Below are 15,240 nucleotides of genomic sequence, written 5' to 3'. Positions count from 1 at the left end.
CACGCAAAATTACAAGGAAAGGAAAGCATGTTAGAGTAGCCAACCTTTTTCAGCCTCTTTTGCCTTCTCTAAAGAAATCTTTGGAAAAAATCCAAAGCCAAAACATCTAGGAACAGCCTCAGATTTGCCTAAAACAGTCTGGAGCGTTACCATGATGATGTTGACGAGGCCCTTAGGATAACGTGATAAACTCGTGAATCCGCTGATTAAAAGCCGAACTGATCGCCTCTGCAGTGCTACGCAGAGGGACGCAGAGGTTCACACAGAGTGAGTTAGTGCAGAGCGTAGAACTTCCAAAGGTAGGATTTCATTCTCCAGACACTTCAAGTTAGATCGATCATAATTTCGATAATAATCTCCTAAACTGCAGGTTTTAAGAAACAAAAAATGTGTCCGCCACGTACACGCTTAAGATCTCCATGTGCAATTCTCGTATGGCTGTTGCAGTTTCGCAAAGGTTGCACAATTGTTCACCTGGTATCTTCGAAAAAAATATTTATTATGAGCCAGTAATTGTGTTATGAAAAGTAAGAAATCGAAGCATTATTTCAGATGTCTTAGTTCTGTAAGGTGGCAAGGAAAAAAGAAGCCGTAGTCCCAAAGGTGATTGTTGTTTTGCCATTGTTTTCTTTTATCCAAGAATTGTATCCATAATGAAGTATGGGTTTAAGCAGAAATCTTGCCGACCAAAGTATCTGGTACACCGCCGAATGTGATACGTTTCAGGACGGTGTTCCCCAATCAAGTCGATACTTGTTAACTGTGAGTTAACTTTATCCGATGGTCAATACGTTAAAAATCCACCTTACGTTATCTTATAAGACGTTTTGGTGTGTGGTATCGGTGTGTATTTTTCCGAGATGTGGCGTATTTTGACGAGTCCGCAGGATAAGCTCGAGTAAAAATACTCAGCGTCTAATAGGATATGTATGCGGAAAATTTTCCCAATAGGATATCAGGAATTGTGAATTATTTCCTTCTGAAGAAGAATAAATAAAAACTTTCTTTCGCAAATCGTTTGCAAGTTTTGCAATAGTAGATAGCGTTACAGAAGGGACGTGTACTTATTAGTAACGCAATACACTATAGCAGTAATCAGCTATCAGAAGCTGCCCGAAAGTTATTTAAAAGGTAGCATCTGCTGTATATAGTACAGCAATCATCAACCTATTAATGTACGTTTGTATAGAATTGAAAAGTTGCTGAATAGTGAGATTCTTGGTGTCTACCAATGGCAGTTTTAGGGAATTGTGCAATAGTTCCAGTCAGTTGATTGATAATGCCCAGCTTGAGCTGATCAGTTCAGAATTTTTCTTCAGTGATTGTTGTATTAGACATTTCGAATTTATTTGCTTCTGATCCAAACTAAGAGGCTTTTCTGTTGTAGCAAGATGAGATAAGAAAGTAAAGGAAAGATATCATGAATCATGAATTTATTTTTTTCTCGGCAGTAGTTGTCTTTTTGTATGGATCACTGGAGAAAAAATTGATGAAGACCTTTGACCACTGTCCCTAACACATGTGGGTTTACATCTGTTTTTTAAGCAAGATTTTTCCTTACTGATCAGTGTATAGAAGATATAGATAAATCTGGAGACCACACATTGCAACTGCCAGATTGTTGCAACATTATATTGTTGCACAAGACTTAATGTTGCAACAAAAACATGATACACCAGTCATTCAAACTCCTGTTTCATGTTCTCAAGAACTGTTGAAATATAGTTTAATGCCGTCAGATTGGTCTATGAGTTGGAGAATTTGTCTGAAGTGCTGTCCTAATACACTGCACGAACAACTGCTAAGTGCTTTGATTAAAGATGCATGCTTTGTCTCAAAAATTATGATATCACACTTTGTAGTTCCCTGTAACCATTTGCATTAGTATACATATTCTTCATACTATTCTCTATACATTTCCTAAGGAGTTGACAAGGAGAATTTGTTTAACAATCAAGAGCTTCTTTAAAGTTGGTAATCATTTCCTTTATTCTCGTGACCTTAATAATGATAATAACCTTTATTTTAAGAGGATGACACCAATTACTTTGAAAAGTATTCTCCCTAGTGGCCCTCTGAAACACCTACCCATCCTAGCCCAGGGGAGGACATCCATCACACAGTAATCTCGTGTGTGGGAAATTAACGTCTCCTACCCCTAACCCTGCAGGAGACGGGACCTCCATTTATTCGTGCCTATCCGAGAAGACTAGAATATCTAACCATTTCTTGATGTTATAGAAAGGTAGCAAATTCTTCTCAATTATTTTAAGACCCTGAGTGTTGGTCCGGCCGGTGCTCGAACCCTCGACCTCCTGCACAACTGTCCAGTGCTCTATCCATTGAGCTAACCGGGAGGCGGTTGTGTGATTCAGTGATAATATTGTAAAGAAAAGGTAGATGCTAGTCCTTCTTAGGTGTGCAAAGGTTATTTGGGGAATTGTGTTCTTACACTGGTGAGGAAATCCAAATTTTTATGTTATGGTGCATTTTAGATTCTGTATAATATGCCGTCTCATAGTGGCGAAGTATGTTGTTAAGTTCTTGCTTTTGCTCTGAGGGTTTTTAATTTCTCTGTACTTTGGGTTAATGCACAAATGGGGGAAAAGAAGAGCCACTCTATGGAAGCCTACTGCTTTTTTATCACAGTTAATTATTCATCACATTCATCTCAGTTAATTATTCATTGTTATTTGTTATAAAAAAGTGACCTGTTTGCTTTAAGTTGCTTTAAAATATCTTTGTTTGCCTCAGTTTCCCAGAATGGATCAGAAAAAATAAAAAGAGAGATGGAAAGAACAATGATATCTTTTATTTGAGATTTTTACATATTGTAATTGTAAGATGATTTAGCCCCACATGAACAAAGTAGTTATCAAATTCTAATTTTAAATCTGGTGGATCTTCTCCTTTAAATACATGTGATACACTCGTCTTTGACTAGCCGTATTTCTGCTCATGATGATGTCATTCAAGACAATTTTCATGTGCCACCTGCTTTTTTTTTCTTCTGAGATTAACTTAACCCTCCCATGAGTGACCAAGAAATAATTTCTCCTCACAAAATCAATACAGTATCAAGCAGACAAGTGTTGAGAATAAGGAAATATCAATGACGGAGTTATAGTTTGATCCAATACGAAATTTTCAGAACTGACATCCTAAGAATTGTAAGGCGGACAGTTAGAAGAATTACTTACGAGATCTTGTAGTAATGGTAAAAAGCATCTTAGGGGTAGGAGACGTTAATTTCCCATGCACGAGATTACTGTGTAATGGATGTCCTCCCCTGGGGTGGGATGGGTGGGATGTATTGGGTGGACTTCTCGCATGGTTCGCATATGTTCCGTTCTAGTCCTAACCTACTGCGGTAATGCAGTGAAAATGGTTAGAGAGAAACAAATATTGCGCAAATTAACATTTGGATGATCAAATGCACATCACAACACTTTTCAGGGGACTTTGGCCAAACTGCATCAGCAGTTTACAATTAATCGAAGGAAACTTATCTGAAGTTTCTTGTTTTTACTTTGAGCTCTTATTGGCTCCCTATGATATTTCCCTTTGTTCCTATTGGCTGTTGTAATAATTTTGTTTTTCGTCATACGACACGTAATCAAGAAGAACCTCTAGCCCGATAAATACTTCATATCAGCGAAGAGTACTTGTTCCTCACGCTTTTTTCTCCCGGTTTTCTATTTTTTTTTTTTTTTGTAGTAGAGTTCAATCATGGCCAAGGCAGAAGAAGATCGTTTCTACTCAGAGAGGCTCCTTACTTTGAATCCCAGATCTACGGATGAATACGTTAAAGGCATTTATGATGAATGGGCAGACACATATGACAAGGTACTTAAGTTTTTGTTTTGCTTACACAATGTGCTACTTCCACAGCGGTCAAAAGTCTGCGCCCAAGCGAATGTTGCAATGACTAGCTGGCATAATTTCAGGCTGTCAAAACCAAGTTTTCTCACGCGAATTTCAAACAGTCACATAAGCCGGTAAGTCGTGGTATTTTAGAAGCGTATAAATTTTGTGATAAAGCTCAAAACAGATTAATCGACAGTTAATCAAAAGGATACTCGTACATGGATAATATTTATGTTTGAAAAGTTTCCAGTTTTCCTTTTTCCTACTTTTGTTTCCTTTTACATATTTCGATGAACGTTTCAATTTTCTCTCGCACATTTTGGGAGACAGCAGTTATATGTTATGCTTTCCTTTGAAATTTTGCGCGGGAAATTGATGTACAGCTGGCCGGAATTGATCCGCAGTGTTTGTGTAACTCCATATAATCGGCAGCTTTGACCCGCGGGCTCAAAACGGTCGCATCTCGTCTCTGCGTTGATTACAGTCTAGTAATCGATTTTTCGTTTGTTTAGTCTACAGCAGAAGCAGGATATATCGCCTACAAGACTTGCCCTCCAATCTTCGACCAATTCGTGCGTGAAAATTTTAGCAGTAACCCATCCAAGTTGCGAATACTCGATGCTGGTGCTGGTACTGGAATTGTGGGTAAGGTCCTTCAGAATCTTGGATACACGAATGTCGACGCCCTGGACATCTCGCAGAAGATGCTAGACGAAGCGAAGAAGTTAAACGTGTATAAAGAGTTTATCTGTGCTCCGCTGAGCGCCGAACCGATAGCGGAGATAGCAACAAACCAATACGATGGGTTAATCTGTATTGGCACCCTTACAATCGGTCACGTGAAACCTGTTGCTCTGGACGAGATTCTGCGTATTGTCAAACCAGGTGATGAAAAGTTGATGTCCTCTAATAATTAACAATTATTCACCAAAGTGGAGGTGGCTAGTGGTAGATATTTACAGAACTGCGAAGTGCAGAGGTAAATATCCGCTGCTAGCCACCGACATTGAGGTGATTGGTTGTTTTAGAATATATTAAAACCGTGAGGTAATACAGCAAGAAAATATTAATTCAAAGCATTCATTCCTGCAACGATTTCAATATGTTCGGGCGCAATTAATGCGCGAGTTTTTCGGAGGTGAATAGTGAAGGATATTCAGAGTTTAAGTAGCTAATCAGAGCGCGCCTTTCATCATATTTTCACCCAAGAGATTATTGAGTACAACTGAGTGCCGTTTAGCTAAAGGCAGTCACGTCTTTGTGCTATTTCATGGAAGAGAAAGAGTTAAAGGATTATCATTAATGCAACCTGTAGAGGAATTGTATGCTTTAGAGACCACATAATTTTTATCGTCGCTCGAAAAAGTATTTTTATAAAATTTATTACTTATTGCGTTTTGAAATTCTGTTGGATCCTAAAATGCGCGTTTTACAACCAGGTGCTGCTCTGGTTATCACAAAGAAAATAGCAGAAAACACAAATCAATATTTGCGGGAAGGATGTCTTTTTGTGTCGGCACTTTGTGTTGAAACAGATTGCCAAGAGAGTGAGGAAAGAAGATTGAGACTCAGCTACGATTAGTGGTCATCGAACGTAAAAGAACTGGATTAAGAAATGTGAGAAAAAAAAAAGGCTCAAAAACGTTCCCAGATAATTCGCTTACCCCAAAATTTTCACTTCGAGGTCAGTGTCACTTGGTGGCCGTATGTTCAGTTATAGGGAAGAAATTTACATTCGGGAAGAAGATTTAGTCAGGAAAGCTCACAATGGTGGAGAGGTTATCAGAGACGCCGAAAGAAACGAACAATCTTTTGAATTTTTACCAAGGATTGTTGGTAATCACGCAAACTCAGTTAAATCAGATAACAATCATAGCATGTGGGAACAGGTTATGGCACAGTAGTGCTCGCCTCCCACCTCTGTGGCCCGCGTTCGATTTCTGAACCTTGCATGATATATGAGTTGAGTTTGTTTAATGGTTCTCATCCTTGCTCAGGGATTTTCTCCGGTCCTCCGGTTTTCCTCTAGCCTGCTTGTAGGCGCTAGTTTGTTTCTTCAGGCGCGAGATTCAGCGCGGCGAGTATTCGGTCGTCATATGGACGGTTGAAAATTTTTGAAGGAAGGACAAAGCTAGGGGGAGGGGGCGAGGGGAGGTTCAAGGATAGCGAGATCTTGGGCATCAAGGAGTTACATTGACTTTGGGGTGATGGTTGTTTTGTAGTATTCGGGACCATATAAAGGACAATTTGGTTTTATCAATAATGTTGATAATACAAATTTGCCACCGTGAAGAGTTTCTGAATCGGACGTTTCGAGCGTTAATCTTTCGTCGCATTCGCTCTCATTTGACGAACAGCTAACGCACGAAACATCAGCTTAGGATACTCGTTACGGTGGCCAGTTTACTATATCAACTCAATTGATAAGACCAACTTGTCTTGTTATACTCCCCACCGACCCAGCACCACAGTTTCTTCAGAAAATCACCCACTTTAACCATATGAAAGGCCCGCTTTGGGTCCTGCAAGGGGTCCGTCTTTCTTCCAGTTAAAGTCAAAGGATGGATCTTGCATTGAGGATTTTTATTCTTTGTGGTTTCAGGTGGTATCATTGGGTTTACTCTTCGTAGAGACGCCTACGAAGAATCTGGCCCCGAAAAGTGTGGCTACCGTGAAAAAATGAGTGAGATGGAGACAAGCAAGAAATGGAAACTCCTAAGATGCGAGTTGATTGATTATCATCTGAACGTGGATGAACTGCGAGCCAAATGTTACTCCTTAATGTATCAAGTTTTATGAGTAAAGGAACGATAAATAGATACGGATTATTCTCTATCTCTAACGGTGAAGTTAAAAACCACTATTTTCCATGATTCAGGGGCATGAAGCAGTCAAGACGAAAATTGCGAGGAAGACATTGATTGTACCTTTAAATGAATCCCATATTTTAATTAGTTTTGTCTCGTCTTCGTTGCCGTCTCTGTCGTGGTTTGTTTAAGGTCCCTTGTATGAATACCACTGGGAAAGAAATGATTCAGCACATAAATAAAAAATTCTTCTGGGAGCGAACGACGGTTATATTCTAACTTACGGAGCTTTCGACCTCGTCCTTAGGGTCCTCATTTGGAAGAAGAAGAGAGACCCTGAAAACCGAGTTGTGGGCTAAGAAATGAGATTGTCCATCATTGTAAGGGCGTCGTAAACTGAGGCCCCGTCCACACTAATCCATTTTCAAACGAAAACGGAGCTGTTTTGCTCCGGATACGCGGCTATCGTCCACACTACAACGCCGAAAACGATCACCGAAAACGGAACCATCCAAAAACGCTCTCCAGAGTGGAGCGATTTGAAAACGATACTTTTTGAAAACACTGTTTTCTAGTGTGGACGGAGAAAACGATGCTATCTGAAAACGGTGACGTCATCAAAATAGACACGACCGGGCGCCAGACCACTCGACCGTGAGTATACAAAATGGCGGACAAACGCTACCATGTGGCTTCTCCATTGATCGAATGATTTCCAGTCTTTTGACGCTCTTGCAAGTACATTTAACCCTGCTGAGACGCCACTTAAATTTCACAAGAAGGGAACAAGATATTTTAAGGCTTCTGACCTTGCCAACTTCAGGAAAAACGAAGATAAAACGACTCTCTCGAAGCCCGCCAAAACCTCGAAGGTCTTGGACAAGACCTGGACGAACTTCAGCATGGTGGGACAACTTTGTCGCTAGGAAAGTAGTGGAGGGAGAATTTCCAGCTGTTCTTGGCAACGTTTAGAAGGAAAATATAAAAGAATTCTAAACCACAACAACACTCAACAACAAAGAATCAAGAATGGCGCCAATTTCGCGGGCCGATATATTGAAATGCGCATGCGTTGAGTTCATTTGATCATGCGCACTGAGGGTATAAAAGCGTTTTCAAATCAGATACGGCGTTGTAGTGTGGACAGGCGAAAACGATACGAAAACGATAAGTGTGGACGCAAATCTTTTTGAAAACGGAGCAAAACAGCTCCGTTTTTGTTTGAAAACGGATTAGTGTGGACGAGGCCTGAGTGGACGGGTATCATATTAAATAACCTCCTGTATCAGGAATACAGTTTTTTTTTACATTTGAAAAATGAAGCGAGAAAAGTAAATGAAAGCAAGAAGTTTTAGACTGCTCTAGTTTTTCGCCCCGCTTCGACCAAAATATTTCGCTTTCATGGGGCAACTTCTTTTCTTTCAAATCAGGTTTTTCTTTCTTTCAGATCATTGACAGTCGATGTCTCATTAGACATGTAAGAGCCTTCGCTCAGATCTATGAGGAAACTTGATCGAAACCAATATCTCGTTCCCATTCATTGGCAAGTGTGGCTATTTTGCCGACGATTGGCTGACAATTCTGTCGCTGTTGACACTGTCCTTATCTGAAATCGGATAAAATTAAGAAATCCGGCGGTCAGCAAATGCCTGGCCACAGCCTTTTGAGTCACGCTAGCGCGCAGCAGTGATGAAGCAAAGATACAGATGGTCCACAACCTTTGCGGAGCGCCTTTAAACACGATTTACAAAATGAAATCGGTGTTCCCTGTCGCTTCTCTTCTTCTGATTAATGCTTTTGTTTTGTCAGGTAAGTGATGCCAACGAAAGTGATTCTATAAACAAAAGGTCGGCTTGAAGGAAATCCCTTTATTGCAGTTTGCGGTCTACTAACTCTTACATCTGTCGGGAAATCCAGTTAGACCTTTCATACATTTTCAACTCGATAATTTTGTAAGGTTCACTTCTCCGTGTTAACGATCTTAGCACGTTTTCGTTGAACGTGTTCAATACTCAAACAAAGTATGGTCTTAAATGGGGCGTGAAATAGTTTCTATTTTGTTGGTAATTAGATTTGCGTTTTGTAGGCCAGCGAGACTAGACAATTCACTGTGAGAGAACATATTGCGTAGACGATTATCTGTGAAAACGAACGCGTTTGTTATCTTTTCAATTAGCGCATAGACCTCAGCTTAACCTCCAGTGGACACATTTCAGTTGACCAATGCGTCATGCTGATCGCTAAAAGCTCTTTGACAAGTGAATATTTTACCCTTGTTCATACCACTGATATTTACTGATATTTCAAAGAAAACCGACGTGTGTGAGTTTATGCCTGACATTTAATTGGCAGCTGTCTCTTTTGTTGATATTTCACTTCTCTCTCTCTCTCTCTCTCTCTCTCTCTCTCTCTCTCTCTCTCTCTCTCTCTCTCTATCTATCTATATATATATATATCAAAATCCCTGATGAGTGGGCAACCGCGAAACAGGTCTGTAGGGATGCATATGTAGTTGATTTTTTTCCGGCTATCACACATTTTTCCGGCTATCACACATTATATATATATGTCTCTTTCTGTATTCCTCGTTAAAATTTCACATCTCTTTCTGATAATTAACATGCCACCGAAAAAATTTCTTTGGAATTTTTTTAAACCCTTTTTTGCCACCGAAATTCTTATTCACATTGTATTAGCGGAAGGCGCATCACCCTTATCACATTTTCGGCAAATCAGTTTTGAATATGCATGCATGCATGAGTTAAAAAAATTAACAATATCTAGACTAATGTTTATAAGCGGCTTGAAATTTTCGCACAAACTTCCGGCGTCTCGTACGAGGCTAAAGTTAAATAAAAGGGAATGAAGGATAAATATTACCTTATGGCTTATTTTCGGCGAGTTTTTCACCAGGCAGCCTGTCTTTTCCATATTGTCGAAATGACATGCGTGACACACATTTGAATAATGACAGCTGCGAATAATAGTTTTAAAAACATTTTGTTGAAGACCGAGGGTTAAACCGACTCGCACTTAAGAATGAAAAGGAAAAGATAACGGGAGAACCGGCGACTTTTTTGTTCTAGATTTATGATGCAATTAACCTCCGCAAAAACCACGACCTCTCATAATGTATCCAGATCTTTTCTGCTGGTGGCGCAAAGGAATGTATCTAAGAGGAAACTAAAAATATGCTTTGATGCGATCTGATACCCGCTAAACCACTTCAGCCTGTCATACGATTTTCAAGTCAGTAACCGCTCCAGAGACTCACATTTTCATACAAGAAGAAACCATAACATACAACTCATCTGATTATTTTATCTTGTCGAATTCCATCCTCCATATGGCAAAAGAAAATGCGACTCCTCAGCGCACATTTCCATCGTTTTCCTCAGGCAAGTTCTGTCTTGCATTTGTTTCGGTTCAAAGTTTTAACCTCTCTTGAGCCTATCTTCCACGGTTGAGAATAATTTCCTACGCCACCCATTATCGTAAAGAAGATCAGGATCAGATGACCACAAACGAGTGCCGAGTCTAAATTTAACTCTCTCCACCCGCGCGCAATTAATTACCACATTTAATCAAATTCAGTCAATGTAAAACCACAAAATGGCTCGATAGCAGTTAGGATGCATTTCTAAATCAAATTCTCTTCTCATATCTTAATAAGACGGGTTACGTCGAAGAAAAAAGCGAAATAAAATAAAATGAAAAAAAAAAAAAAAAAGACTTTAAATCTCAGAAAGTTTCCTAGTCACAAAAAAGTGAAATAAGATGAACAAAAACATTAAAATCCCAGAGAGTTTCTTCAGTTAAAAATCCCCAAACGGGTTTCGAACAAATTTTTTTGTTTGGCACGATTTCTCCTCGTTTTCACTGACCATACGACGGCTATGTATTGTCATGCAATCAACCATGTCTTTACTTAGTAGCTTTTTGATATAATATAATTAATTGATGATCTAAAGAGTTACCCAATTCAAAGCCTAGAAATTTGTCTTAAAAACGCTAAAAAGTTCCCAAAAAATAAATTACGGAGGCTACCTTTTGAATCTTGCATAGCAGCCGGGCCTCTTACTCATGACGTGAAAAAGTTTCACCCACACGAGGGTCTCAATGGTAGGGGGAGGGGGCACATTGACGATTGACGGTTAAAAGTAAGGCGTTTTGACGGTTGACGCTTAAATTTTTAGGTCAATCGACGGTTGATGGTTAATTTTTTCGATTGACATTTCTCAACGAACTAAATGCGCGAGTTTGGTTGTAATTTTTCACAATGACGGGTTTGTAAAGAACTGTTAATTCATAATGGGTAATGGACTCCTGTAAATGACTAACGTTTTACGACACCGGAAGTGTTTCCACACGGGAAGTCAGTTCTGTCGCTAACCAGTTTTACTCGCGGCTAGAAGTTAAAGAACTGACATAAATGTATTTTTGTGATACATCAAAACTTCTACTCATAAACAAAAGAACTTGACCCCAATTAAGGCAATCGTTTACCTCTTAATTAAGGATATCTGAGACATTTGACGGCTAACATTGGCTTGCTTCTTTAACGGTTGACGGTACAAATATTGCATTTTTGACAGTTGACGGTAAATATTTTGGCCATTTGACGGTTGACGGTTGACGGTTAACTCCATTGAGACCCTCCTACACGGCCATGCTACTTGGTTGTTTTTGAAAATGGCGGCTTCGATTGTCGAATTTTTTAGGATATTTCAGAAAAAATAAATGTTCAGGGCTATTCAGGATTGAGTAAAAGGTAAAGTAAAGTCTGTTTACGAGCCTAGTGGCCCATTAGACCGGTGCTTAACTCCGGTTTCTGTAGCATGAAGCGACTAGGAGTATTTCTACTCCCCCCTGGATGGGAGGCCAGTCCATCGCAGGGTTACCCCCCAGCATTAAATTTGCCGGTACCCATTTATACACCTGGGTGAAGAGAGGCACTGTGAGCTGTGAGAGTAAAGTGTCTTGCCTAAGAACACAACACAATGTCCCGGCCGGGGCTCGAACCCGGACCACTCGATCGGGAGTCGAGCACACCAACCATGAGGCCACCGTGCCTCCACATTCAGGATTTTCTCAAATTCAGTATTACCTCAAAGGGGATCTTAAATTCAAAGAGTTTAAATCATAATTTGGTCCTATCATGATTTTCCAGATGATGTCTTAGTCTGTTCCCAATGTCTGTTTTCGTTTTAAGGTAACGAGACGTTACATACTTCTAACAACCTAAATTGTTGAACATTCAACTGAATGACGATACCATTTCTACTCATTTTGTACTTGCTACATGAAACCATTTTTGGATACAATTGACAAAATACAGCCAAAGCCGATGAACTCTTAAAAAGGAGGTACACTAATATAAAATTCCACAATTCCGTAATTGATTTAGACATTTTCTTTTACTTTAGTTGCAGTTAATGAATGTTTAAACTGCATCGAAAACAACTGGAATAGGTGTGAACAGATTCAAACCAGAATACAGTGTAAGATGTCTTTGTTAGGGAATACTCACTGTTACTCTGCTAGCGGACAATATGACAATGGTACAACAGTTGTGGATGTGGTGGCGAGGGGCTGTATCGACTGTTCAGGTGATCCGTATTAGGAAATAAGCCCATAACACTCCTTGTAAGGAGCAGAAAATTTTACTAGGACAGTATAGTTAATTTCAACCTAATTTTACGATGGAACAACGTCATCACACTTTTCCATTTGCTTCCTTAGAGAATATTACTGAAAAAGCCCTTTTATTGTTAAGCAAGGTTAGCAGCAGGAGCCACACTCTTGTGCACACTATTACTTTTAGCTTCATTATTATTTTTATTTTTATTATCGTTGTCGTTATCATTATTGTTATTACTGTTATTATTATTATTATTATTATTATTACTGTTATCATTAGCCGATCTGCATATCAAGAACCCTGTACTGTATTGGTTAGAGTCTTTATTGGCTATTAGGGCGTAGCTAACTAGCGTTTTGTTTCACCTCGAGAAGAATCCTTAATTTTCTTACGGCCTTTCTATACTGTTATTTCCTATGTGTACCTGCTGGAGACTGGAACCTATGATAATTCGCGCTCATAAAGGAGTCTACGAGCGGCTCCCCAGTGTTCAAATGATCACGCCGGTCCAGTCTCCAGATTAAAGTTTCGTTCTCCATCCTTTGTACCAATGCTTTGTGGAGAAACATGCCAGATTATTGGGTAGAATTCGTAATAAAAGTTAGAAGGCTATTAAGTCTGCGGATGAGAGTGATCCACGCAGCAGCCAGAGCTTATAGCAGTCTCTAGAGCACGATGCGACCAGAAGCTAATTGCTCCTACTCCTAGACAGGATCTTACTCATATTTTATTTCCCTGACAAGCCTCTTGCTTTAAGAGTAAAGGGCCTTGAACGAGAACACAGTGCTTTGAGTAACCTGGGAAGGACTCAAACCCAGACTTCGCGGGCTAACCTTTCTGCACTAACGTGACCCCATATAGTATTGATTTGTCTTTTTTTGCCTTACAGACAAAAAAAAGGCTTGTGAGAAGTTAGAATTGATGATGGAAATTACCAGTTACAAGTTGTTGAGTTGTAACATTGTTTGCTGCGCAAAAGAAAAGTGTAATACGATGATGCCAGAACCTACCACTACCCCGGCATATCAAGGAGAAAGTCGCCTATCTCCTTTACCACCGTTCTCTGCAGCTTCCACGATGTCTGAAAACGTTTTTCTTTTTGTCAAACTTGCGTTCTTAATACTTATTCTGATCTAATGCTCGGGAACTTGTTATCCGATGTGGAGAGTCAAGCTTTTTCACATTTGTAGTGAGTTGCTAAGGATGAAGGTGTACTGACGAGCAAACTAGGGGGACACGAGATAGGTTGAGATAATGTCTTTGCAAATTTATTTTATGAAATTTGTTTGCTATTGCTGTTTGGCAGAGACAAAGCAACAAAAACAAAAACGACCGTGACAAAAACAATCTTTGTTTGCAATTTTCTTGCCTAAAAATTAAAGTTCTGGTTGGCTGGGATAACCATAGAAGTTAGCGGGGTCTAGAGGCCAAAAAATTGTATAGACTTTGAATATCGCGTCATTAACTATTGAGGTCAAAATAATGTCGGTGGGTTGTCCATACCACTTCTTGATGTCATCTTTTACCCAGTGCTGAACAGTCGCATGGGAAAATGGAATCCATTTGTTACTGATTGATTAAAACTCGCGCACGCAGGGTAGTTGTGGATTATGAACCCAGAATAACAAAATGGCTGATGTATGATGTGCTGATATTTTTTTGTAGAAGGAACAAATAAAATGAGAAGACATACAGCTCTTCCGTAATCCCCCGATTACAGCTGGAATCTAGTCTGTTTTGATTTATCACTAACTCTATTGACTCATTTCAGGAAGACTTCGAAATAAATAATTATACTTGGTTTAAAATCAGCATGAAACTCTTTAAATTGAAAACAGCTGTCCGAAACCAGATTAAGTGATAGAAAGAAATTTTTTTTTCCATGTTGCACGCAGATGATGTATCGAAATTAATCAAGGTAACGAATAACGCAGTTTGCCTGCTTCTTTCTCCCAAAAAGCCCGCGTAAAGCTCACGGGCCTGCTAAGAGGTTTGGTTTCTAGTCTCCCTCAGCTTGCGAAAATTCTAGAGAGAACGCGTGGGACATGTTCTTCAAGATGGCGGGCAAGTTAAGAGGAAATGACTGGCTTTTCTTGCCCTAACTACGGAGTGACTGACGGTATTTCGCACTTTTATAAAAACAAGTAACGACATAAAATGGCACTCTTAAATTGAATCGAGTTCTACATAAAAAATGACTACATTTTGTATAAAAACAACCTGTTGTTGGAACTTATCGAGCTGATGAAAGTAATGTATTCAGGGCTAGTAAAGCTGGCGGAAGTCATCATCAGAGTCAAGCGATAATGATGATCACTCTGATAATGACTTCCGCACAGGTTGTCGAAATGTCAGTCACAACCACTGACAACAGTCCTTCCCAGGACTACACTAATCCGAACAATGACACCACACTTTCGCTCGAGTATGTGTTATCGGTGCATCATATAACTAAGGGGGAAATTTTTTCTCCAAAGAGAGAACATTTTACCATTCAAATCAGCAAATTATGTAGATCTGAATGTATAATCTTTTCCATTCTTGTCGTGCCACTGGAAAAGACGATAAAGATCTCAAAATTATTTCACAAATGCAGAGGCATCTACCGACGCACAACTTAAATCAAAACATTTCCATGCGGTATTATCTCGATACATGTGATCTGCACATCATGGAGACTTTGAGGAATTTTTTTTATTTGAAAAGAGAGCATTTGACTGTTTAAATTAGCAACTGACGCCGAATTTGCGAAACGAGCAAGGTGCGAAATACGTTATTCAACAGAATGATGCAACGGTGGAACAGCGGAATGGCGGAACATCTTTAGACGCGGAATGAGATACGTGCGTTTTTCGTTTCTAACAATCCATCAAGAAATGGTTTGAATAAAGCTTTTGTCTCGAAATATTTCTTGGTGATATTCGT

The 15,240-nt window shown here is 39.5% G+C and overlaps 2 protein-coding genes across 3 annotated transcripts; both read left to right on the top strand.

The window, feature by feature from the left end:
* Positions 1-9: 9 nt before the first annotated feature.
* LOC111326257 (methyltransferase-like protein 27) lies at positions 10-6,931 on the top strand. 2 transcript variants are annotated; one of them, XM_022930218.2, is made up of 4 exons: positions 10-299; positions 3,721-3,846; positions 4,380-4,752; positions 6,470-6,931. In XM_022930218.2, the coding sequence occupies exons 2-4, from the start codon at positions 3,730-3,732 to the stop codon at positions 6,664-6,666; spliced, it is 687 nt and encodes a 228-aa protein (XP_022785953.2). In that variant the 5' UTR covers positions 10-299; positions 3,721-3,729; the 3' UTR covers positions 6,667-6,931. The 2 variants fall into 2 exon arrangements, with proteins under 2 accessions (XP_022785953.2, XP_022785951.2); XM_022930216.2 differs by having other exon boundaries at positions 11-299; positions 3,718-3,846.
* Positions 6,932-8,292: 1,361 nt separating this feature from the next.
* On the top strand, positions 8,293-14,029 carry LOC148719037 (putative skeletal organic matrix protein 2). Its single transcript, XM_088740328.1, has 3 exons — positions 8,293-8,483; positions 12,101-12,283; positions 13,205-14,029. Exons 1-3 carry the CDS (start codon positions 8,381-8,383, stop codon positions 13,450-13,452), a joined length of 534 nt encoding a protein of 177 aa, XP_088596454.1. The 5' UTR covers positions 8,293-8,380; the 3' UTR covers positions 13,453-14,029.
* The last annotated feature ends 1,211 nt before the right edge of the window (positions 14,030-15,240 follow it).

The sequence above is a fragment of the Stylophora pistillata genome, chromosome 12, assembly GCF_964205215.1.
Source record: "Stylophora pistillata chromosome 12, jaStyPist1.2, whole genome shotgun sequence".
In the NCBI taxonomy this organism is placed as follows: domain Eukaryota; kingdom Metazoa; phylum Cnidaria; class Anthozoa; order Scleractinia; family Pocilloporidae; genus Stylophora; species Stylophora pistillata.
Note: the sequence above shows the minus strand (reverse complement) of the source record. Positions and strands in the feature narration are given on the sequence as shown.

Coding starts and splice junctions, on each gene's coding strand:
- LOC111326257 (XM_022930218.2), top strand. CDS start 3,730: ATGGCCAAGGCAGAAGAAGATCGTTTCTACTCAGAGAGGCTCCTTACT. Junction 3,847..4,379: donor GGGCAGACACATATGACAAG/GTACTTAAGTTT, acceptor TCGTTTGTTTAG/TCTACAGCAGAAGCAGGATA. Junction 4,753..6,469: donor TCTGCGTATTGTCAAACCAG/GTGATGAAAAGT, acceptor TTGTGGTTTCAG/GTGGTATCATTGGGTTTACT.
- LOC148719037 (XM_088740328.1), top strand. CDS start 8,381: ATGGTCCACAACCTTTGCGGAGCGCCTTTAAACACGATTTACAAAATG. Junction 8,484..12,100: donor TAATGCTTTTGTTTTGTCAG/GTAAGTGATGCC, acceptor CTTTTACTTTAG/TTGCAGTTAATGAATGTTTA. Junction 12,284..13,204: donor GGGCTGTATCGACTGTTCAG/GTGATCCGTATT, acceptor TTTGCCTTACAG/ACAAAAAAAAGGCTTGTGAG.